The sequence below is a fragment of the Anomalospiza imberbis genome, chromosome 17 (assembly GCF_031753505.1).
Source record: "Anomalospiza imberbis isolate Cuckoo-Finch-1a 21T00152 chromosome 17, ASM3175350v1, whole genome shotgun sequence".
Taxonomy (NCBI): Eukaryota; Metazoa; Chordata; class Aves; order Passeriformes; family Viduidae; genus Anomalospiza; species Anomalospiza imberbis.
Window position 1 is genome coordinate 15,003,084 of NC_089697.1, and position 24,821 is coordinate 15,027,904.

Below are 24,821 nucleotides of genomic sequence, written 5' to 3' on the forward strand. Positions count from 1 at the left end.
CAGTCCAGCTCACCACCCAGAGTGGCAGACACCCGCGGGGACTGGCTGTTTCCCGTGAGTTTGCCAAAGGAGGCTCCTTCTCCATCCCTTCCGCCGGGCCGCCCGCCATTGCCGTGTGCAGAGAGGCGGCCGAGCTCGCGCCACAGCGCCCCCTGCAGCCGCGGGGGAATCATCGCCCCCGCCCTGCCCGGCCGGGAGCCCGCGGCGCCCCTGCTGGCTGTGCCCGGAACTGCGCCGCAGGGGAAGGTGCCTGCGGCCGGGAGAAGGCTGGCGCTGGGTCTGTGCCTCTGTTCGTTGTTGCTGCCGGGGTTGGTGTTTGTTTGCCCTGTTACACACACACGCCAGTAAGGAACTGCTGTTCCCTTTCCCATATCTTTGCCTGAAAGCCCTGTAATTTGAAAGTTACAATAATTTGGAGGGAAGGGGGTCATATTTTCCATCCCAGGATGGTTCCCACCTTCCTTGGCAGACACTTGTCTTTTAAACCAAGACAACACCTGAACACCTATTTCTAGGTTAATAATCTCAGTAATTATTAGGAATTACCATACTGCACAAAGAACAACATTAGCATGCATGCATTTCGCTATATCTTCCATATCAAGCTTTCAGCATGAGATTTCTTCAGAGAGAGGATGAAGAAGTGAAATTCTGCAAATGTAAAGCATTTAGGTGTTAGAAAAGTAGAGAGAAATTATACTCACACAGAACAATCTATGGATTTAATTGCCTTTAACTTATCAATGTATTGCTTAGAAGAAAAATTAACATATTAAGTTGCTATCAGATTTTCTTTTGTAGAAACATATTAAAATATGTAGTTGTTCTGCTACACCTCCACAAGCCAGGGCCACAGAGAATTAGTAATCATATACAAGACCACAGGGGAATGCAGTTCTGACTCAAAACTAAATTTCTACTTAAATTGAAAAATAGTTGGGAAAACCTTCCAGACTCTTGAGTGGATAAATCTGACAGATACCTCAAAGTCCTCTCTGTGTTAGTATCCCAAGACACTTAAGTTTGTCCAACATCTGCAAGTTTCTCAGTTAACTTAGAAACAGTGCTAGAAAGCCACAATGAAAAAAACCCAAAACAACCAACCACCCAACCAAACAAGACATCACCACCAAAGCTCAACTTGAAACCCTGGCCAGAATACTGAAAAAAACAGTTAAAATTCTCCTTATGACTAATCATTGGAAATTGTGTCACTTCTGCATTTCCTGAGTTCTCAATTTGACAACTCGTAATATTTTAAAACAGACATATAATCACTTATCTGCCACATTACAATTCTAGAAAGGCAATCTAATAACTTAAATATGACTAGACAACCTGATAACTCATAGTTAGCATCAACAGAAAATGGATGACTTGCAACAACAAAGAGAATTTCTAAAGGCTGTACCTTGACAGGTTTATTAAAATCTCCACCACAGAAAGTTTGCAAGGGAACAACTGAACTTCCTTCAGCATGGATTTAAGTTGTTCTTGCCTTAAAAATATGACAGCATAATGTCACATGAGGAATACAGCATGCAACTCACTAGGAATGATGACATGAGGGCTCTTCATTGCAAGTTAAGAACAGCCTCAACCAGTTCAACCCTGGCACATATCAATGGCCAAGCAACAGCTCTGCAAGGAATAAAAGCTTGATGCTCTCAGAGAAGTTAAATTTTACAGGCAAGCTCAATACCATTGAGAAGAAAGAGAGACCCTCTTCTCACTTGCTGTCTGTGATCAGACTCCTTACTGAGGTAGCTCCATCCAGTCATCAGGCAGCAAATAAACAATTTGCTGCAGCCATCGTGAGCAGAACACCTTTTTATAGGATACTTTCTCTGCAAAACTGGTGCAAAGCATAAGCAGGAGTGGGAAGTCTCACTTTGAATAAGAATAAGCTGTCTGATCAACTCAAGGAAAACATTGTGTGGAAATTCTACCTCAGATCTGTACATGAGCTGCCATGCTGCAGCATTGCTCTGCTTGTCAAACTCCAGAATTAGATCCAATTTACCTAAAAAATCCTGCACACAAAAACCCAGAAGTAATCAGCCTCCTCTATATTTCACCAAAATGAAAGAATTAACTAAATAGTAGACAATACTTCAAAAAAGAACAAAGTCAAACAAACTATGCATTAATTTTCTTTCCTCACTTTTATTTTCCTTTTTAAAACTGCTTCACTCTGTAAGTGATCAGCATTTATCAGCTCCAATTCCAAGATCTCCTCCTCAAATCACTTTTGTCCCTATAAATCACATCATTTTGCTGACTGAGAGTTAGTTGACTAAATCACTGTATTGCCCTTTGGCTTAAAATAACATTGAGTAGAACACCTAAACTTCCACCTTTTCTTCTTTAACAAAAATATAGAAATATCAGTTCACTGGAGACAATTATATAAGTGATTTGTATTCATATACGGAATACTCCCAAGCCAAAAGAATACTTTAAAACCTAAATCTGGCAGTTGAGTTTCTAGTTTGACATTGTGGACTTCAACATGCAATTGTATCTCCAGCTTACTCCATTGTAAATAACACAAAACACTGCGAGCCTTTGCTCACAAACGGATGACTGGCTTAGCTGAATGTCTGCAAACACAGAGATTCCTGGCCAAAAGGTACAAAATGTAACTACTACAGAAGCATGCAAGATTTTTTTTTTAATCAATAATTTTTTGTCCAAGTTTTGGGCTTCAATTTCCAGGTGTACAACCCTGGTGTCCTCAATCTCCTCTGCTGAAATCTCTGCCGTGGAAATATAGGGGGGAAAAATGTTAAAAAGAAGTCACAGAGTTTTGCTTATATTTTGTCTATAAAAGAAACTGTAGTTTCTTTTAAATATCTCTCTCCTGTATATATGTAGCATTTGAAGATATACTGAGAAGAAACCAGAAAAGCCACTTTATCCCAGACAACATATTGAGAGAGTTTTTTTCAAACAAAAACCTTACCTACCATAATAGTGCCCTTTCCTGCTGGCTTTCCCTGCTTCAGTTCCAGCAGTCAGGTGAACACTGAGCTGGACACAACCTAAGATAATAAAAATATCATTAAAAAAAGAATTACTCTTCAGGTGCAAAGTTTTCAAACTCTCATAAAAGTTCTAAAACTATTTAAATGTGTTTCCAACAGTGACAGCCATCAGTTTGTGTTCCTGAACAGTCTGAAAATCATCTTCTCTCACTATCCAGGAAACAGTGCCCACAAACACGTGTCCAAACTTAACTTTAGCTTCCTATTTTTGCTACCTCTTAGACACAAGAGGCATTGCCATCACAAGCAGCCAAAAAGCTACTAAAACTTAAAATACTAGTTAATTTATCGAGTCTTTCTTTAATAATATGAATCTCACTTTTCTTCTACATAGCTATACAAACCCCTTCTCAGGAAATGAACACAGAATCTCAAGTAGCCTTATTTCCCCCGATTTACTACCTGATGGTCACTTTGTGCAAAGGAAATTCCATGAGAGCCCTCCAAGCACCATGCTTCCTTACTCCTAAACTGCATTTATTGCTACAAGTGCCTCCTAAGTTAAGCAATTAATTACAAAATACATGTATTTCTAACCTTTATTTTGTGATCGAAATAATGATTTTTCTAACCATGTTCAACGGTAACACAAACAAACATTTTTAACAGTGTTTTCAAATTTGAATATGTTGAAGCCTTTGACAAAGCAGATTTTCACATAATTTTTCATAATAAAGCCAACTCTCACTGCTATTTTGTACATCTTGTACATTACTTAACACGTCTACACGTACCTGTCCCAGTGTGCACTCAATCCCTCCAAGGTAGTCATCATCATTTAAATCAAAGGACTTGTTATAAATATCATACATGGTGAATTTCAGCTTCCGCACTTTCTCAAAGTAGTAGTCCACCACCAGTTTCTTTCTTTCACAACCACCAGAATTCAGGTCTTGGCAGTTCTTGAACTTTTCTGTGCGATCTAGCTGCACAAACACAGGAGCAAAGTTGTTGACAATGAGTAAGAAGCCCATATTCTCCCACACAGCTGTTTACCTGCACCAGATGGACAGCCACCAGCAAGGCTACACACCATGCCTCATGCTCAGTGATAAACCGGGCTGACCAAAGGCTCACCAAGAAAGGAAATGGCATTGAAAAACACTGTATAGGAAAACTTGTACGGGAAAATTCTGAAAACTAGGGGGGAAAAGACTGCTGAAACAATGTATTCTGGAGTGTGTGCTCTAGGTCAAGTCATATCGTTACAGACAAATGAGCCTCCTGATGCAACTCTGAGCAAACAAGTCAGCAATTAAAGAAAACACTGAAGGCTTGACTGTGGGCAATGGGACTGCTCACCAATCGTAAATCTGAATTAAGTATGTCATACACCTGCCAGGAAAACCTACGGGATGGAAAAGGGGAGACTCGGCATGTTTACACCCAGCGGCAGAGCACGGCCACGGGCCGCTCTTACCTCAGCCCACCGGCCATCGGCCGCGTCCTGCAGCAGGACGCAGAGGGGGTCCGACCTGGAGCTCAGGTCTCCGTCGAGGAGGCTCCGGCAGGCCACAGACAGCTCCATCCGGGATCCGCACGCGGCCATCTGCGGGCAGAGCACAGCGTCAGACGGCCCGGCCCGGACCCCGCGTGCCCCCGATGCGGCGGAGCGGAGGCACGCGCGGCCGGGGCGGGGCCGCGGAGCGCCGGTAGCCGCGGCCCCTCCCGCCCCGGGCCACGCGGCTGCGGAGGAGCGCGGTACCTCCGCGCAGCCGGGCACCAACTGCGGGGCCCGCCTCGCCCCCCGGCTCTTGAATTCACCAATTTCTACCGGGCTATCCCCGCTGGTCCCGCTCCCCCCGCAGGAGCCCTTCCCTCTGCCTCGGTGCGTGCTGCTGCCTCAGATTTCTACAAGAGGGCCAGGCCTATTGTCCCCTCCCTGGGACCGCCGCTCGCAGCCCTGCACGGGGACCGGGACCTCCGTCCCGCCAGCGCCGCAGCCACCGCCCCGCGCCGGAGTGGCCCCACGCGGTGAAAGCACTGCCAAAGCACCCCCTGCTCACCCACGGGAGCCACAGAGCCCCCGTGCTTTTGCCGTGCTGGCTTCCAAAACGCCGTAACATCATCCCGCAAACAGGGGATAACTAAATTTTATTAGACATTTAACTTCAGACGCTTCTGTTTGAGGAACAGCTATAATTCTCAAAACTGAACTAGACGATAAGCCTTCAAGCACCAAAATATTACAGAGACTGGACAGTTAGAGGACTAGAGCTTTAAATGGGATTATTTCATAGAGAAGCTTCTTCTTCTGGGTCTGGAAAATAAGGAAATAATTGTTTTGGCTTTTTAGTACACAAGTACCCCATGGCTTCCTCATACTTGCAGGGTGAATATATTTAACTCAAAGAGATGAGCTTTTATTGTACAATATTGAATCCCTTAGACATCCCAGTCAGCAATCTACCCTGGACAAATGTTAACAAAGTCACTTAATACACCAGTGCATGGCACTCAGGTGCTCCAGTGAGGGTGGCAGGACAAAACCAGCACTCAGTAAAAATTAGCAAAGCTTTAGGCAAAGACAATCATCGTGCAGCTTTCAACTAAGGTCATCATCATCACTTGGTTTAACACCAGCATATTTAAAAAAACTTGTTTGAAGTAGTCTAGTGGTCAGCTGTTAAAACTACTGGCAGAAACCATCCATTTTCTACTCAGTTGTCTTCAACCCCAAGTAAGATTCACAAAGAAACCACTGACTTTAATAAATACATTTCTTGTAAAATTCCAAGTCACAGCTATCAAGTTTTTTCTTTATTGACACATATCATTCCATCAGACCAGCTTTCATCTCACACAGACTCACATAGGTGCAAATAGACAACAGCAAAACTTTGTTTGACACTCACTATTTGACAACAAGACTAGGACATCCAGTCTGGGCTCCTTTGCCAACATTTTGCCTCTGTTTTTCTCTAGTGCAACAGAGAGTTCCGTACTAACAGGAGGTACCTTTCATCCCCACTAGAGCTCAAAGCATCAGGAATTAAGTCAGCCTCAAAGAAACAGCTCCCCATAAGCTTTAGCATCCCCAGTCAGCAGTGGCTCCTTTCTGGGAGGAAACCACTACTGCAGATCTTAAGCTGCATACAGAACAAGCCCATATATATATTTATTCCATGTCACAAAGATACCAAAAAGGAAGAGTTTGAGATAGCAACTGTTAAATCACACAATGAAGCCAGGAGGTGAAGGGACGCAAGTCCTCAAACCCAATCACCTCTTATCTGCTACCTGAATCTCTTCTCCAGATCAGCAGCAATGAAATTATGAAAATACTCCACTGTTTCAAAGATTTGACTTGCAATACCCTAATACCCAGAAGGCTGTCTCATCTGATTGTTTTAAATTTAGTAATGGCACAGGATTTCCCTTGAAATAAAGCCCAGATGTTCTGCTGAACCACTGTGGACATTTACAAACCACAAGGGATCCTTTCCCACTATATCCTCTTGCTCCATCAGGAGATCACAGGACACTCACTGATGCACATAACCACCAAGACACAACAGAGCACCAGCAGGCCAGCTGTTTGGAGTAGCTGAGCAGGAACTGTCCTAACTGGCTGTACACCCTTCCTCACCAACTCAGGAGATAACAAGAAAGCAGGTTTAACAACTACAGACTGAATCCTTGTGAAAAGAGGGAGAGCTCCTTAACAGATACAGATTTTTTTTTAAAAATTAACCTGAAAACACCAGTTTGAACCTCAGCCAGCAATTATTTATAGATAACTTTCTCTGGATGTCCTCAAAGAGCCCGCACAACCTTCTTTTCACCTCATGGCTACCCAAACACACTGTATGGTGTTCTCCAGTATCAGTCCATCCCTTGAATAGCAGCAGAAGAAAATCCTGGTCATAGACATCCCAGCAGCAAGAGCAACGGTCTGCTAAGAAACAGCATTCATTTCAGCCAAGCCTGAAGACCTGCTTAGTCCACAGGTAAGCAACTTAGCCTAGTTACCCTGTTCATGCAGTTAACTGAGCAGCATAAATCTCTTGAAATCTGCCTGCATTTGAAAAGCTTAGAAAGATCAAAAGTTTAACATATTTTCATCCCCAAACAGACACATATATATATTAAAAAAAAAAAAAAAAAGGGAACAAAAAATAGTGAAGTTCCTCACCAATTAGAAAAACTAGCTCCAACTTGATTTTTTAACAGGATTTCATTATGATAATATTGGCTCAATTTTTTTTCTTTTCCTCCATAAAGTAAGATTTCTAGAATTTACTTTCATTTCTCATAGTAAACCATAGTGATTGCATCTCTCTTTCTATAAAAAAGTGAATAGTTCATGTGAAATGTATTAGCTGACTTTCATCTCCACTTCTTTCCATAGAGTCTCAGTTCTTTTCCTACAAGAGAAGTGACCAACAGTTTTCAAAATGCCGGCAATTAGTGCTTGGACTTAGAACCACGCCACACCTAACACAACCCCCCACACCCTGTTCCTCTTTAAGCTGGAGCCTATGATGCTTTCTCTGATTTGCACTTCCACACAATGCTGCAACATCATCTTGGCATTTCATTACTCCAAGCTGCCCAGCTGGCACATGCCAGCTCACTGCAAGGGACAGGCGCTATGGCATCACTCAGCGCTGACACTGTCAGAGCAGTAACACTTCACCACTTACCAGTGCTTTGCAATAGACACATGATCAGAGAACAATCTTCTGGCGGTTACTAAGCTCAAACAGTGTATAAAGACTCTGATCTCAGGCTAAGCATACAGTTTGCTGCAATTACACTGAAAGAACTTGGGGTTTTATTATTTTTATTAACAGCCTTCCTTTTTTTCCCCTCAGCATGCATTCAAGAGCACCAATTGCATTCTGCTTGCAGACGGAAATAAACATTTCAAAACCACATTTCATGTTGTTTCACTGAGTTTTCATAGAGCATACTTATTTGTATCCATTCATACACAAAACTTAGTTTTTAGACTTGCAACAGTACTTATAATGACAGAATGTTATTTATATTTGATGGAACACAATTTTTTCCAACAGTTTCAGAAATTCTAAAATGCGCTGTTTTCCTATTTTCCCCCTCACAACCACCCTTGATAATTAATATTGATGCCTACTACTTGAACCTTCTCGTTTACAGAAGACAGTAGATATTTCCAAATCAAAACCAGCAGCTAAAGCAAACTACTTTCCACAAAGTTATCACATTTAATTTATTAAGAATTTATTATACATTGATCCTGATCAGTTTGCAATAATAACAGTTTAACAACCTCCACCTGCCATTAGTACATTAAAGTACAACATGGTCTGGAAGTCTCAAAACTATTCTAGCCACAGAAATTCAGATTACCAAGTGAAAATTAACTCCAAAAGCAGTAATAAATTCAAACTCTCTTTAAAATACAGAAAACAGACCTACTGGGTACATCCCATCATAGTGGTTTCAAACAAAAAGGTCACATAAGCAAGCCACCAGGTAAGTGCTGTTGCTTGAAAGATCTTGTAAAATACAGCTGAGGTTATACTACAGCCCCATGATCAATGACTACACGGACAACAGCCACAAACATCTGATCCACTGCTCCCACTACCTGGGGATCTCACTGATGAGAGCCATCACCTGTGAAGTTTCATCTTGAGCCAAATTCTGTACATTCCCTCAAGGTAAGAGTTTCCAACATACACCTTCAGATCCATCAGGTACCTTTATTTTTTGCTCTTATTTAGAATTGCACATGATATAACACCACATTTTGAAGAAAAAAAAAATACATCACCCATTTTGGTTATCCCTACCAAAATACTATCCACAGAAATCTGCAAGATCCCAAGCACATACTCCAGAGAAGACTTTCACTGCTCAACCAGATGTCATTCCCACTTATTTAAGTAAAATACAGAATGGCTCCACACTAGGTACACTATAAGAAGTGCTCAGACAACCAAAATTAGGTCCAGTTTAAAAAGTCAAAATAATTTTTACTATGCAAACTAGCTTTTACCTGTAAAGATGATCATAAACTCCAATAATTGTACAATACATACGAAAAGATAAATCTCAACTTTTCAATAGAGCTTTTCTACACTGAAATGAAGTACAGCAGTAAAGAAGTTAGTCCTAAACAAACCAAGATGAAAAAAAACCCACTGGTTTCTAGGAAAATTACATAGGACATCTATGCTACACACTCAGAAGAATAAGCAACTACCTGCTACTTTCTGGAGTTTCATATAGACATTTTAGAACTTCCAATTTTTTTCACATTTCTGCAGAAAGAGCAACCTCCTTCCACACAGAAAAGAACACTTCCAACCTAAAGAAAATCAACACATTGAGAAGTCTATAATATTAAATTTATTATTCCTCTAGTGATTGAGCTTAACCAAAGCTTAAAGCACGTAAATTGTAAGAGAAGAAAGCACTGTACACTTATGGTTGAAGTCCAAGTGTGATTGAAGGCTTTAACTGTCCCAGTTCAGAGCTTTGGAGGGTCTTGCATTTTCCCAAAATTCCCCCATTTCACCACATACGGGTGCCTGAAGCATAAATAAACTCCTCTTTACTTGTACCTCCTATATGAGTGCCACCATTTAGTCAACTAAGTATCAAGTGCTGGACACTCTAAGGTGAGAATTATTGAATTACATAGTTTGTTTTATACACTTCCATCCCTCAGTAAGCCTTAAGGCCAGAGGCTTCTCTTCAGGCTGGGAGGATGAGGTTAAGACAGTGAGGACTGAGCAAGAGGGGCATTGTGATCACCCCAGCATGGAAGGTCACAGTACCCACAGTCACCCAGAGGACAAGAAAAAAATCTAATAACTTCATGGCATCAAACACCATCAGCAGTATTTTTAGCAGTGTCAAGAGGTGGTATCTTCTTGAGAGAAAATGGTAGCACTGTCACTGAATACAAGCCTCATGGGTCAGCCTGGTTTTGCTGCTCTGCATAAAATGAAATATAAGCAAGGATTCAGCCCAAAAAATCTGCAGGATTTTTGTATTTAAACACACTAATAAATTCACATTAAATACTGTACAAAATACCCATCCAGCTCTATTGCAGTGTACCCCAAATTTTACACATTAATTTAGCATCTTGTTTAACTCAGACTTTGAGGCTTTAATGCATATGGTCCCGGACAGCTCATTTCCAAAGAATTTACTCTGTACTGGATTGGCCATAACTCCTGCCTTACATTCTGCTTACAAACCCAGCATAACTGTCAGCAATCGTGCCTGCAGGATGACCCTACTGCAATTTTCATCGTCTTGGCCTTTTGCTATCCAACAACTCAAGAAATTAACCCAACACATGTAACAGCATATCCATTAATTAATCTTGCACTTAGGAAAAACCCTCTCTCCCTTGTCTCTTGCTTAGTTTAATCCCACATCTTCCAGTTATTGCCCAAATTTTTTCAAAGCTCTTTTCTCTCTTTTTCTGCTGTGATCCCAAAATATGCAGACCAGCAGAAGCAATTCTTTCTCTTATTATCAGTTCAATTTTGAGGGGGCAGCTTGTTACATTTTGGGTTTTGATATTACAAAGCTGATCCTAGTGCTGAGGTCAGGATCACTTGTTGAATGTTATCAGAATAAACGTTATAATTTGATCCTTCTTTCCTGAACACCATAAGGCTCTAAAAGAAATCATACAGCTAGGTTTGTAACACTAGATACACCAAAATGCATCTTTATTTTAAACTGAGAGTAAGGGAGTCTAATGAGAAGGACCACAGTCCACAACTTATTAGTCAATAATGGCCTTTTCCAGCACTCCAGCTCTTCCATGGGCCACAGAACCCCATTCCACAGCCCTAGATGTTCTGCAGAAAATATAAATGGCTGCAATTTTTTCTGTAATTTCATTATTTGTGGCAGCTTGCAACGGGGAAGCAAGTGCATTAAGATGACTATTGCTACAGGCAGGGAAAAAATCACTATTCTCCACACTGTGTTCCAAGCTGTTGCCATACATACAAGGGGTTAATTAACTGCTATTACAAATTTGACATAGAACCTGAAAAAAAAGGCATCTCCTAAATGTTGCAAAAGAATGGTGAATACTATGAAGAACAACTTTCTAAACAAACCACTGTCAACTTGATTCAATCCTGGTAAAGAGTGCCCACGGTTCATCAGCCAGCCTTAATTCCAGGGATGAGAGCTCCCAGGGAGGACAGACACATTTCCTCCAGAGTTAAGCGGAGGCTGTGCTGATGCTGCAGCTCTGAGCCATGACAAAGGGTAAGACCCCCAGCCCAGCCTCTGAGCTCAGAACTGGACTGCAGGCCTCATCAAACACTTTATTGACCACTGCACACCTATGGGCCTGCTAAACAACAGGAAGGTACAGCCTGGCTTTATCCACTAAGCTGTCTCCACATGAACACTGAAGCTCCAGTATCACCATGAAAATGGGCGGGTTGGGGGGGGCGGTGTGTCTGAAGTCAGCCGATGGGTACAAGCTGTGACAATCCAACTTCCAAGAAGCTCCCAGAAACAGAATGAGGAGGCAAAGCTCCCATTTATAACAACAAAAAGAACAAGCTTAGAACAGTTAAAAAAAAAAAAAGCTGAAACAAAGACCAACAATCACAAATGGCATGGTAATTTTGGTAATTTCCAGTAAAAAATGCAAACAAGAACTTCAATCAGTCTATCTTCTTTACTGCAGCTTCCCTCCACCCAAGAGACAAGTCCCAGCTCTGGGGAAAAAGCACCTTCTACAAATTCACCTTTCCACCTGTACAATGTACAAACACCAAACAGACCTCACGTTCCCTTTCTGTTCTGTTCCAGATCCAGCTTCTCTTGCCAGTGTGCCTTCACAAAAGCACAAACCAATTACAACAGTGGGTTCAAGCCACTCCATTTGTGTCAGAGACAAGTGGGCCAAATGGTGACAATCTTCCTGCATAAAGGGAGAAGAGACTACACAAATGCAGGCAGATACCTATTTCCTCAATGCTCTTCCATGTTTGCTATCCACAGTAGATGCACTTACAGTTTCTAATCTATACCCTGAAGAAATCTGTTGTCATTAGGTTTGAATTTGCTACAAAGATGTTCCACACCCTTGAGAAAACACATCTCTGCAAACCAAGCACCTGAAAACTCCTACAACTCCCACCAGGGACCCTTTTTCTTTTCTCAAAATGAAATGAATAGTTTCAATAAACTTTTAAGGACCATGACTGAATTGAAGCAGACCAAATTCTCCAAGCAACCTCTCTGATAAAAAACCTAGAGTAAATTTAACAGCTACAAAAGAATTAAATAAATTATATTCACTCTAAGCAGTGAGACTTGGAGTTACCACCATTAGGTGGAACCTGCAAACTTGCATTACAAACTGCAGAGCACTACCTGTCTCAACCAGGCAGCAGTCAGGACAAACATCAGACTGAATATGGCACCACAGTCATTTGTCTATCACAGATTCAGAGCTTTTATGTGAACCTAATACAGTAGCAGGGGGTTTTGGAAAGCACAAAAACATTAAAACGGTATCTGTGACCTGCCCAAAAAAATTCAAAAAGCAGGTTCTTCCTACCTAAATTACTTCTTCAAACTTAAACAAGACAGAGAAGGTTATACTACATCGCCACACCATGGCTGGCACAGAACACAGTTACAGAGATTTCTCTCGCCTTTCATAATAACAAAATTAAGTGATCCTGTGGTTATATATTCATTCCAGTCACTGCACTGAAATAGCTGGTATTTCATAGAGATACATTACCTGCAGATTCATTAGGATTCATAGTACATTCGCTTATTATTTAGTTTAAAACTAAGCATTTTAGGTTTCAGAAAACTTACTGGTTTTTTCTGCTTGAAGCTGTTTTTACAGACCTAGCTAATGACAAAATTTGATACAAAAAGTAACACAAGCTATCACGCAGAAGACTACAAAGTCTTCTGTTCTTGGATACATTAAAGTAGCCAAACACTGCCTACTTATTCAAAGAATTAGCATGATATAGTGCTTGCACTGCAAGGAAAAAGTGCCATTTGTTAGGGCTAAGTGTCCAGATGACAAGAAAAGGCCTTCAAAAAATTCAAGACATTTGTGCAGTAGGTCATGGTGTTGAGCAAGTAATTTTCCACATATACTTGAAAGGCTTTTTTAAGAAATGCATCCAGTTAAAGTATACACACTGACTTAAGTGATAACAACTACAGTTGTCTTAAAAAAAAAAACCCAAACTTTAAAAAGACTTACCATCAAAAATATTCTTATTTACAATCTAAGAAAACATAAGACTCTGCAGAGCTCAAGTTTAACTGTTTAACAGCAACTCATTTAGATCAATTACCTATCTCATACATTCTATCATAACAACTGAATTTACATTTCAGATCAGTTTAAGAATATAAGTATCTAGTCACTGATTTATTGTGCTCCTTTTCACACAAACTCAGTGCTGAAGTTTCTGACCCCATGTCCATTCTTCATTAGATCAGCACAGCACTTGGTTGTTTTCACTATAGCTAAAGCATGACAGTTTGGCCTCAACCTTTCAATTTCCACCATAATGCCTCATCTCTGATGATAAAGTTGAAGTTCCCTTAAATGAGGATGAAAACATTCTGCCACTTGCATACCAGTTACTGAGAGACAAATTAGCTATACCACCACCACTCTGCACACGTACCTCCCAAAAGCACTCAAGTCAATATTTGAAGAGAGCTCTAAGTGCTATTAAAAACACTCTCATGGATTAATATAAGACTGGACCTGCAACACAGAAAACTGGCTCTGCAGCAATGCAGAAATGTAGAGGAGGAACCCTAAGCAGATGAATTTGTGATATTTAATAACTCTGCCTCCCCTCCTTAAGCAACAGGGTTTCCCGTACATTCAGTCAGTGAACTGCCAGCATCTAATGTTACTTTTAATTAGCCTCCTCACTTTTATAGCTGGTTGCACTAGTGTTGCTCAAACACACATGATTTTATAAATTCTGCCATTGTATTAGAAACATTTGCCCAATAATGAAAAAGTATTGGCAACTATCATTTTCCCTTCAGAGCTGAGCTTCCTGATCAAACAAGCAAGGACTTTCCACAATCCCTATGCATCCTCCCATCAAAAGAAGTAGCAATGCTTTGGTTATACTGCTGAAAACAAAGAAGTTTCCTAAAAAGCTCATTGAGAAGCATATTCTGGCAAATGCCACCACAGCAAGGTCACTAAAAAAATGAGTGCTACACAGAGGCTTCAAATTTTAATAACAGAGATCCTATGAATTTAATCATAAAAGGCACTCAAACAAAATTATTTAAAAGGAATTCTTGAAGTAGTTTAGGTTCTGACTATATCACTGTTTTCTCCCCAAATCTGCCTAAGTGACTAGAAAGCATTTCTAAGCTTTCTACAGTCACATAGAGCAGTCCTACAGCCACATATTCACATCCAGTGGAAAACAGTCAACATTAAACTATTTGTTACAAACTCTGAAATTGCTAGCTGGAAGTTCCACCTTCCTTCAGATGGTCAGAAATCAGAGCCATACAATCCAACTGATTCCTTATTTAACCATACTGTAACTACAACATGAAGAGTTGAAAGAGTCACCAGCCTTCCTGAAGTAGTGACCAGCACAAAAGGCCACACTATGCCAGAGACAGTTTTAGGCAGGATTAATTGCTATTTTCCCTGTCCAATCCTTAAAAGTCCTTTCTTTTTCATTTTAAACTTTACAGGGAAATTAAATTAACACTCCTGTGTACTGTGCACCGAAAGGGCAATCCCCACTCCAGGCCCCAAAGTCTTTCCTGGCTATGATCAACCATATGTAGTTCCCTGGTGATTCATAGCAAAAACACTCTAAAGTTGAGGAAAATGGTGAAATAGGCGTAAGAATAGCAAATATAGAGTTTCAAACTGATTTTCTGGAACTCAGACTCATGATGAAATAAAACACATTCCCTCTTCCTGAAAGCTTACCTAAGGTATTTGGGAAGCAATTAGTAAGACCATTTAAATTTCAGGCTGTAGACACAAGAACACACAAGAAAGATAGCAACAAATGAGGAAGCTTTGCCTTTGCAGAAGCAGTAAAGGAACTCAGGTAGAACTCATCTGGCTAATTCTCTCCGAAGCTTCCATGCTGTGAATACACAAACAAACCCAGAATGGTAACAAAGGAATCTGCACAGAAGTGAATACCAGCAAGTGAAAGGAGTCACAGACAAACCATCTGACAACCATATTCAGGCTGGAGCTACCGAAAAAGAACATTTTTAGGGCTGCTTTTTTTTTTTCTTTTGGTGTTTATAGCCAGGAGTGAAAAGTATCCAGGTCAGGGAGGTGGGAAACACTCCTTGCACAAACAACACCCAAACATTCCACACAGTAGCAAAGCTCCAAGAAAATTACTAACATCAACTGTATAGAAAACTAGCCACAGTTAGACGTACCTGATCATGAGTTAGGGAAAGAGAGGTGGATTTCAGTACACAGCCACAAATCAATGTGCATACTACCAACCAACAGGTTTTCATTCCATGGAAAAATCCAGACTGTGGAAAAAACAAATCTTTGAACTGCAATCACATTCTCACTGAAAAAAAAAAAAAAAAAAAAACCACAAAAAAAAAAAAAACAAAACAAAACAAAACAAAAAACCAAAAAACAAAAAACCAGATAGGAAGAGAACACTTTGAAGTTACTCTTCCTGCAGAAGCATTAAACAGCTTCCCTTCCTCTCCCTCTGTACACAAACTCTAGATCAGTTTTCCCAAAGCCCTGAAAAAAAATACAGGCACAGAGCAGCAAGGAGCATCAGCAAACCTGGAAAAGAGCAAAGACAACCAAATGTATTTATTTGGCAACTCTGTCTCCAGTCCAAAGCAAAGTTTATGAAAAACCTTACAGCAACAGAATTTAGCATCTAATTTTTTTTTCAAAGACACGCACATCTAAAGCAGCAAACTGACATAAAACTGATTTGCATATTTCCCTGAACTCCGGCTATATGTTTCCTAATAGATCCAGTTTCAAAACTGCTTCTTTCCAACCAATAAGCAAATATAGCAACTAGTTGTCTTCTTCCACTAGAGTCCATATTGAACAGGAACTGCAATCCTTTGTTTCAGGGTCTAATCCATGTATCTGAATAATGAACCTAAACCAACTGCTCTCAAACAGTGGTCCATTGGCCAGCCAGAGGTTTTAAATGGTCCATAATACATAGTAGTTCAATTTTGCAGATCAGAAGGCCAACACAGTTCAGTGCTGCTGAACAAGCCGCTGAGGGCCAACAGCACTTGCTACGAGAAGCAGCAGCTTAGGAACCACCACAGCAGAAGACTAAGGAGAAACAAAATAAAGAAACCACAATCCTTATTTACATTTTACGCACCACTGGTGTGCCTAGAAACTGGAAACATACTCTTTTGTAGAGTCTACAGTCTTCAGCAATCCAAAATACTCTCAGCAAAACAAGCTGCTGATTTCACCAAGTATAAGCAATGACTATAGGGACAGCATGAGCAACGTGGAACTGAGCAGCACATAATTTTTTTTTACAACGCAGACCTTCAATGTCATCTGCTACACAACTACAGTTTTCATTTTTGCATCGACCTTTCTCTCCACTCAACACAAATTCAGAGCATAGACACTCAAGGAAAATACTACATGCTGTGAAAGGAATGCTACTTAAAATAAAGCATCCTTCAGGTTTCTTTAAACCTGCAAAGCCTCAAACCTCTAATAAATCTACTTTCAGACCATAGCAACAATTCATTGGTAAAGAACTGGTTTTAATGCTGATATTGCAGAATGCCAACAAAATCTGACTGTGACATTAATGGTTAACTGCTTGAAATTTGGTAATACTAAGTCACACTGTCACCCAACTACTGAAGTTCTTTCATGTAAGTCACAATTTTATCATTGACTAATTGCATTCATTTCTATTTAGGATGGGGAAAATCCCCATACATTAAACAAAACATGATAAAATGTTACATTCACAACTTTTTCAGCAGTAGTACTTAGACACACATAAGGAACTGCTAAAAACACCAACTTAGCCAGTTATATAAACACAAGTACCTTCTTGCCATTACTTGGAGAAATCAGGACATCAAGGATGTTAACTTCCTTCAAGGCATCAAGGTCAAAACAACTGAGGGTTTGAGCAGCATCCATCAGCTGATTCTGTCTATTGCTACCTCTTGCTAGCAATCAGCTTAGGGTGTTATATCCAATGGCAGTTTCCTACCTTCCACATTGGAGATGGGAACTCAGAGGTCCTACTCTCTGTTTTTAAGGCTGTTCATGAATATAGACAAGGGCTAAATAAGCAATTTTATGAACTCTAGATATATAGTCTACAGGTATTGCTCATAATTTAGCATAACATAAAGTTTAAGGCTACTCCTAACACAAAATCACATTGTTACAGTAAAGAGTTTGCATTGACCCTTGATAATGAACTTTTCTCAAATTGTGTATTAAGGATCAATTCTAACTATTTGAGCTGATGTACTGTTTCTTATAGATACAGAAAACCTAAGCATGCTATGACTTCCTATTTTTTTCCAAGAGCCTACTCTTATTTACTAACTAATTTATGCTAAAAGATAAGGAGAATCAACTGCTTGGCAAAATGAAGAGCCCTGCCCCACCCCAAATCCTCCATTTAAACATTCCATCCAAGTCAACATTCCCAACACCCATGGCTTTCTGGTTCGTGCTTTTTTTTTTTAGATACGCTTTTAAACATCTTTAGATCATACCGAAAAATCAAGAATCAGAAAAAAGCTTTCCAAAACAAACCTGCACTTTTAGCAATTCCAAAGGAACAGGCACACAAGCATGTTTCACAGTGTATGCTGTGTCTAACCCAAACACTAGAAGCCTTGGATCCATTACCAAGAGGATCACGATGTGAAAGCAAGACAGTAACACAGAACTGTGTATCTAATTCCAGACACCTGTAGTTTAATTACATTTCACAACAAGGCAAGCATTGTTGTGATGCATTTGAACTTGAAAAAGCAGTTATCACCAGTTTTGATGAGTCAACACACACTAATACCTTAAATCAATTCTGTGAACAATGAAGCCAAGATTTCCTTTTCAGCAATTTTATTCTAATGTGAAACACGAAGAAACAAGCACCCAAAAACTCCAATATAGTATGAAACTTTAATAAAAGTTGCTTAAAAAACAAAGAGCAAAATTTTAAAATAAACTGACTTGACTCCTAATCACACACATCTTTCTGACATTAGGAAGAGTACTTTCAGACTGTCGGGGAAAAAAAAGAAACAAAGATCTGCTGTTGAAACATTACTCCCAAAGACTGTTGAAATGCATAACATGAAGCTTCAGAGACAGACAGTTTTATTAACAGGAGGCTTAATTTTAAACAGTATATACAAATCACATGACTTTTCCAAAGTTGGGACCACCTAGTAATCTGTCAAAACAAAATTATGCTAATGAATTACAGAAGCATCTGTGTAATGCAACCGCCTCTTTATTGAAGTACACCTTTATACAATCCTTCCACGGATTCCTGTACTGTGAAATCCTCTCAGGAAGCAGCGCTGCACAGGTTTGGTTTGCAAATCTCTCCTACACACCACATGAATAAAACTGTTGCCACTTGCACCTCTCAATTTTGCCTGCCCATACACTTCAGTGTTCCATTGTATGCAACACGAAAAAGCACTGTTCTTCTTTGTCAAAAAAAAAAAAAAAAAAAACCACCCAAAAAACAAAAATAGTTTGAAGTTTACTATGTTTAAGTACAATGATTTGCAGGGAATAGCAGGATTTTTTTCAGGCAATGCTCAAGTCTTAAAATTTATCATAAGCCAAGCAAGGATGAACCAAAAAAATTCTACTTTTCACTTGCGTAATTACTTCCTTTCCATTTCTCTGTTTTTCCATGGAAGGTTTCACTGCACAACAAAGAAAATAGCAACTCTTTACAAACTTTGAATACAACAGCACAACTTTATTGCAAAAATATATAGTAAACTCAGTACTTTCAAGTTTTGGAGAAAAATAAATTTTATCTCTGAATTCACCCACAGCAGTAATTCACAACAGAGTTGCTGAAGATACACGTTTCTTCCATTATAACCTAATTTAAAACTTTATCTGGACTCCAATCTTCTACTAATAATCACCATTTTTGTTCTCTTAGCAGAGACTCTATGTGAGGAGTTCAAGAGACATGTGAGAAACACTAATATCCAACTAGTGTCAAAGATCCTTTCTCAACTGATTTGTGTAATCCTAACAAATCAAGCTACTTAAACAATAATTCTTATGCTCAACTGAAAACATTTAAAATGTACTATAAAACTCATATGATTTATGTTTGAGGTTAGCTATACTTGTGGCAAAAGTCTTATTCTGCACAGTTATAATTGCAATATATAAATAACTAAAGGTTATACCACACAGAACAGCTTGAATTTTACAGAACGATTCTGCTCATACTCATAGGAATTAGTTTGGTAGACATATCAGCAAAGGGCATAATTCAACTGTTCATACAGTGAGAATTTTGGAAAAAAGATACATACACAAAACAATTGATCTGTGTACACTGAGAATTCATTCAGTTGCAGAATAAAATCAGGACTTTAAACAAAGCTTTGACCTGTGAACAAAGCAAATTCAGCCAGCTTTTAACCAAATCTAAAAATAACTATCTAATTTACAATGGCTTACAAGAACACCACTGAAGAGCTTCACTGACTTCACCTATTTCCCTTATCCAAAACTATGTCAAACCAATCTCAGTTTCTCAATAAGCACTGTGTCCAGAAGAGTTTACCAAACTTTTATGACAAATAAGAATCTGTCCAGCTTCTCCACATATTTGTACGAGGAAAATCCACCACACCTCTCTCCTTGCAGTGTTTCTCATGTAATGGCTAACCCAGTGCTCTGTCTTATCAAAACCCATCTGTTTTACAATTTAAACAATCCACAGGTTCTATCCTGGAAATACTATAAAAACCAATCCAGATGCATTTGTCACAGCACTATGAATATCTATTCTACAACTACTTGATGAACAGCTACCCTAATACAAGTTTTACTTTTCTGGAACCTATAGGCCTGTCATTTAAATCAACAACAGCTGCCATAGCTTCATCACGAGACTCAAATGCAACCATTGCTTCTCCAGTGGGCATGCCTTTTTCATTGTATTTTAAGCACACGGAACCAGGGATCACTTGGTAACCATAAAAGAAATCCAAAATTTCATCCACCGAAACGGTAAAGGGCATATTCTGCACTTTAATGACAGTTGGCCCTGGCTTCCCAGACCCTGTTCCAAAACCTGGGGGTCCACCAATATGTATGTTTCCTGGTCCAGGTCCAAACCCTGGAGGTCCACTTAAATGTCCAAGACCGCTAGCAATTGCTGGAGGACCAGCACCAAAGGCAGGGGGCCCACTTAAATTGCTAGGACCATTACCAAATGTCTGAGGACCCCCTGCAAAACCTGCTGGTCCACTCAAATTAGCAGGACCACCTGCAAAACCTGATACCTCAATACTTGCACCAGGTAAACCACTAGCTGCAACTGTAGGTATTCCTGGTCTAGAATCAGGAAAGCCACCTATTCCAGGTGGTGGTAAAGGGGGACCAAATGTGCTAGACCCACTGTAGTTACCAGGGAAATTAAACGGAGGACCATTGTTTGTGTCTTTAGCATTTCCCCCCAAGAAGGCATGCTCATCTCCACCAGGGCCCTGTGCTCCTGGCACAGCTGCATTTCCCTGGATTGGTATTTTCAGGATCTTTTTTCCTTGAGACGCTGGGTTTCTCTCAATATCTCTCATTTCTTCTACAGTTATCAAACGCAAATTAACATCTCTTCCATTCAGTTTTTTACGGTGCAAGCGTTCTGCCTTACGAGCATCATCTTCAGCTTTAAACTGAACCAGTGCTTGTCCTAAACCTTGCCCATTATTATCAACAAGAATTTGTACAGAGTTTTCTTCTACTGCCAGTCCCTCTAGAAACTGAAGTATTTCAATTTTTGTTATATTGTATGGAATATTAGATATATGCGCACACAGTTTTGGCAAGCCTGATTCTCCCTCGGCATTCATCAGAATTTCTCTCTGGTCATAGCTGAAGTTCTGCAATCTTTTACGAATCATATCTATCTTTTCTAACATTGCCTTTTTAGTAATTGGATGTACCTGAATGAAGCGATTCCCTATGTACTGCTTATGATGACACAAAGCTGCTTTATAATCAGCTTCATTCCTAAACTCAACAAATCCCTCACCAATTGCCTTCCCATTAGGTCCATAAGCTATATAAATGCTGTCCTCAACTATATCCAGCTTTTTAAAAAAATCTATCACATGTTTGTTCTCCGATTCAAAGGGAAGACCTTTCAAATAAACACAGAAACCGTGCTCATGGGGAGATCTTGACCGCGACCTTTTCTGTCCAGTAGGAGATTTGGACCTAGGATGAGCCTGGGGAGGAGGATGTGCCTGCCCAGAGGGACCCATGGTTTGCTTGAAAGTTATGTGGCCTCCAGCAGCTACCCACTGTCTCTCTGTTGCAGGACTAACTTCAACATAGCGCTGAATCATCAGCATTCTGTTTCGCTTCAGTGCTTCAAACGTATCTTGAGGAGAAAAAAACTTAACTAGTCCATTTCCATTATTTCGACCTACATGATCCTTCAGCATATGGACTGCATCCACACGGAGCCCAAGGAAAAAGTCTTTCACATCAGATTCTGTTGCAGTAAAGGGCATTCCATGAACGCTGACATACAAATCATCTGGATTGATGGGAATTGGCTTGACACTACCTTGAGAATTCATCTGGATAGGATTTACAGGATTCATGGGACCAATAAACAATGGATTCAAGCCGCTGTTCATATTCACTGCTGCTCCAGACCCATTCATTCCAGTGGGTAAGGGTGCTACAGGTGGAGGATTCATAGGAGGCATTCCTGATATGGGAGGCAGAGGCGTCATTGGAGGTACAGGGGGCACAGGGGGTATTGGAGGAACTGGAGGAACAGGAGGCAGTGTGGGTACAGGAGGTGGAACAGGTATAGGGGGAATAGAAGGCATTGGTGGCAAAGATGGCATAGCTGGGATAGGAGGGATTGGTGGAGGAGGTACTGTGTTCATTGGGGATGCTGTGCTAGGTATAGTTGAGCTAAATGTTGGACTACCAAAAGTACTCCCAAGATTTGGAGGTGCAGTGCCGATACTGGCAGTAGAAAATGTGGATATGCTTTTATTGCTTTCATGCACCGTAGTAGAAGCAGTTACTACACTAGGAGAAGGATTATTAAAGTTAGGTACAGTAGTAGGTAAGTTAACCCTTCCACTCATTCCAGAACTAGGTGGTGGTCCCGACCTGCTAGCATTTGCTGGTGGCATATCTAGATTGGCAGTTTCAAAACGCCTACGACTGAGCTCTATCATGTTCTGCATTTCAGTTTTACTGCTCAGCAACAACGTTACTTTTGACCCTTTAATTGTACCACCTGTGCGCATCATACCAAGCCTTGCATCTTCATCAGTGGCAAAAACGATGAAAGCCTCACCCAGTTCACCCCCTACAATATGCACGCCCCCATCAGGAATGGTCAATCCAGAGAAGAAGTGGCGAATGTCCATGGTCCCCGCCACAATCGGGAGACCTTGCAAGCGGATGACCACAGCCATGCTGCGCTGAAACAACACACACCTGCAGATGAGAAAAGGCAACGGCTATGTCAGACTACTGTTTGTGACACCATGCAATTACCTACAGACACCATCTACTATATTTGTTTTTATACACCTAATAACATCTTGCAAAGATTAAGCAGTTTATATTCCAAGTTCCTTATTCATGTTTGTTTACTTCATACAGACTGAAGTATTAAACAGTTACCAACATAATCAGTATACATTTTGCACTAGAAATTCCAAAACAGCTGTTATACTAAAATCCACAAGTGTCAGTTAAAAAAACCAAAGGAACATCAAAAATCAGAACTATTACACCAGTAGTTCAGTTTAATTAATGGAATGTAAGCAAAAGGAGTATTTTAGCCATAGAAAACAAAATTAATTTACTATACACTGATATGGTATCCACTGTACCAGCCACAACGTGGCTGAAAAATTCTGCACAGCTATGGGAAACAAACAGTTCCCTTTAATTTGGGGAAGGATTTTACCTCCTGCCAGGTGAAGACAACTAGAAATTTAACAGTGGGTTGGTAAAGAACAAAAACCCATTACAGACAACTAGCAACCGTGAAACACACAAGACATCCTGACAAGGGAGCATCTATATTATACTGATCTGATGTTTTTTCTCCTAGAAAAGGCAAAAGGTCCAGGTGACCTGAAGCTTGCTATTATAAACTAGCCCCAGACATTTTGTGACAATAGAGACCTCATCTAAATTAAATTGACCTCATGACCTCTAAATTAAATGACCTCATCATTAAATTAAATATCTATGCATATCTAGATAGATATATGATCTTTACAATTTTCAAAAACAAGGTATTTTTTAAAAGTTGCAGATATTCTGTCTAGCATGACCCCTTCTGTCTCAGACATAAGTAAATGAATTTTATCTCCACAGCTGGCATTAGTAGATGCTTAAGGTAATTCTGAACAGCTAGATCTGAACAGTTACCTTGTGACCTCAGAAGCCCAAGGTCATATCAGAAGTTGAAGATAAAGAGGAAACTAGATACTTGTCACTTATGCAAACCTTCAGCAAAGGCTGAAAGCATGATATTAAATAATATTAGCACAATTCAACATCTCAGAAGCCAGTCTCTCATCCTAAACCAGCAGCAATACCACCATGCTTCACTTGAGGCACTTAATCTCTGAAACTTTTTGACTTCCTAAGTACAAGCCAGTTCAGTATCTGTATGGAAGATCTCCAAGGCTCCTGTAAACCACATACCAATAGTGTTAACTCAGCATTTGAAATCAAGGATGAACCAGATCACAGAATCACAGAAGTGTTTGGGCTGGAAAAGACCTTAAAGACCAAGTCCAGCCAGAAGCTCCAATGCAATGCCACAAAGCTATGCATCAAAGACTCCTGGCCACAACCAAAGCTCTGACCAACCACAATCAATAACCGTCTCCCAGCAACTCAGCTATATCCCAGCATACAGTGAAATCTCTAAGTTGGCTCCATTTGCTTGTCCAGGTCATCCAAACACTTTAGAGAAGACAAGTCTTGAATGACTAGGTAAAGCCACAGTTTAACCAGGTAAGGCTGAATCCAGTACTTAATGAAAACAAGAGTAACAATTCTTCTATGGGGTGAAGAAGCAGTAATTCTTTTGTTTGCGTAATGGAACCTCAGATTACTAAAATGAGTCCGTAAGTATTTTGTTCTGTTGACCAACATACCAGAGCTAAATTCTTCAACACATTAATGAACTCAAGCAACATCCTGGGGTATTACAGGGCATTGCCCCACAACCATCACCAGACACCAGAAAAGTGTGGAGGAATTTTCTCCCTCAAGGAAACAGCAAACAAGCCCATTTGCACAAAGTCAGCTCTGCTGCTCTAGTCACTGTGCATGAATATTGGATTCCTTACTACACATCCTGAAAGAGAGACTAGAACTTGCAGTTCATAACATAAGATTATTTAAAAAAAAAGAAAAAACACTACTAACAAAACCCCTATTCCACCAAGGACAGACAGCAACAGAAAGGCTTATACTATATACTAAGCTTCAGGGACAATTTTTTTTGAAAACAACTTTCTCATCTCCAT

At 40.1% G+C, this 24,821-nt stretch overlaps 1 protein-coding gene and 2 long non-coding RNA genes across 14 annotated transcripts in view; 2 read left to right on the forward strand and 1 right to left on the reverse strand.

Annotated features, from left to right (window-relative positions):
- Window positions 1-563: 563 nt before the first annotated feature.
- Window positions 564-24,821, reverse strand: part of RBM12 (RNA binding motif protein 12) — a 30,632-nt gene continuing 6,374 nt past the window's right edge. For 7 of the 12 annotated variants that reach the window (XM_068208141.1, XM_068208137.1, XM_068208136.1 and 4 more), the window contains one exon: window positions 18,186-22,761. In XM_068208141.1, the coding sequence (XP_068064242.1) occupies window positions 20,100-22,739 (2,640 nt within the window). In that variant the 5' untranslated portion in view covers window positions 22,740-22,761 and the 3' untranslated portion in view covers window positions 18,186-20,099. Of the gene's footprint in view, window positions 1,642-1,662; window positions 2,034-2,358; window positions 2,760-2,965; window positions 3,045-3,781; window positions 3,974-4,467; window positions 4,597-15,464; window positions 16,147-18,185; window positions 22,762-24,821 lie in introns of those variants that run through there. The other 5 variants (XM_068208146.1, XM_068208145.1, XM_068208143.1 and 2 more) reach the window with 5 other exon arrangements.
- Window positions 4,604-11,621, forward strand: LOC137484357 (uncharacterized). Its single transcript, XR_011004848.1, has 2 exons — window positions 4,604-5,508; window positions 5,548-11,621. It is a non-coding gene; the product is annotated as an uncharacterized lncRNA (long non-coding RNA).
- LOC137484358 (uncharacterized) lies at window positions 14,739-16,766 on the forward strand. Its single transcript, XR_011004849.1, has 2 exons — window positions 14,739-15,345; window positions 16,143-16,766. It is a non-coding gene; the product is annotated as an uncharacterized lncRNA (long non-coding RNA).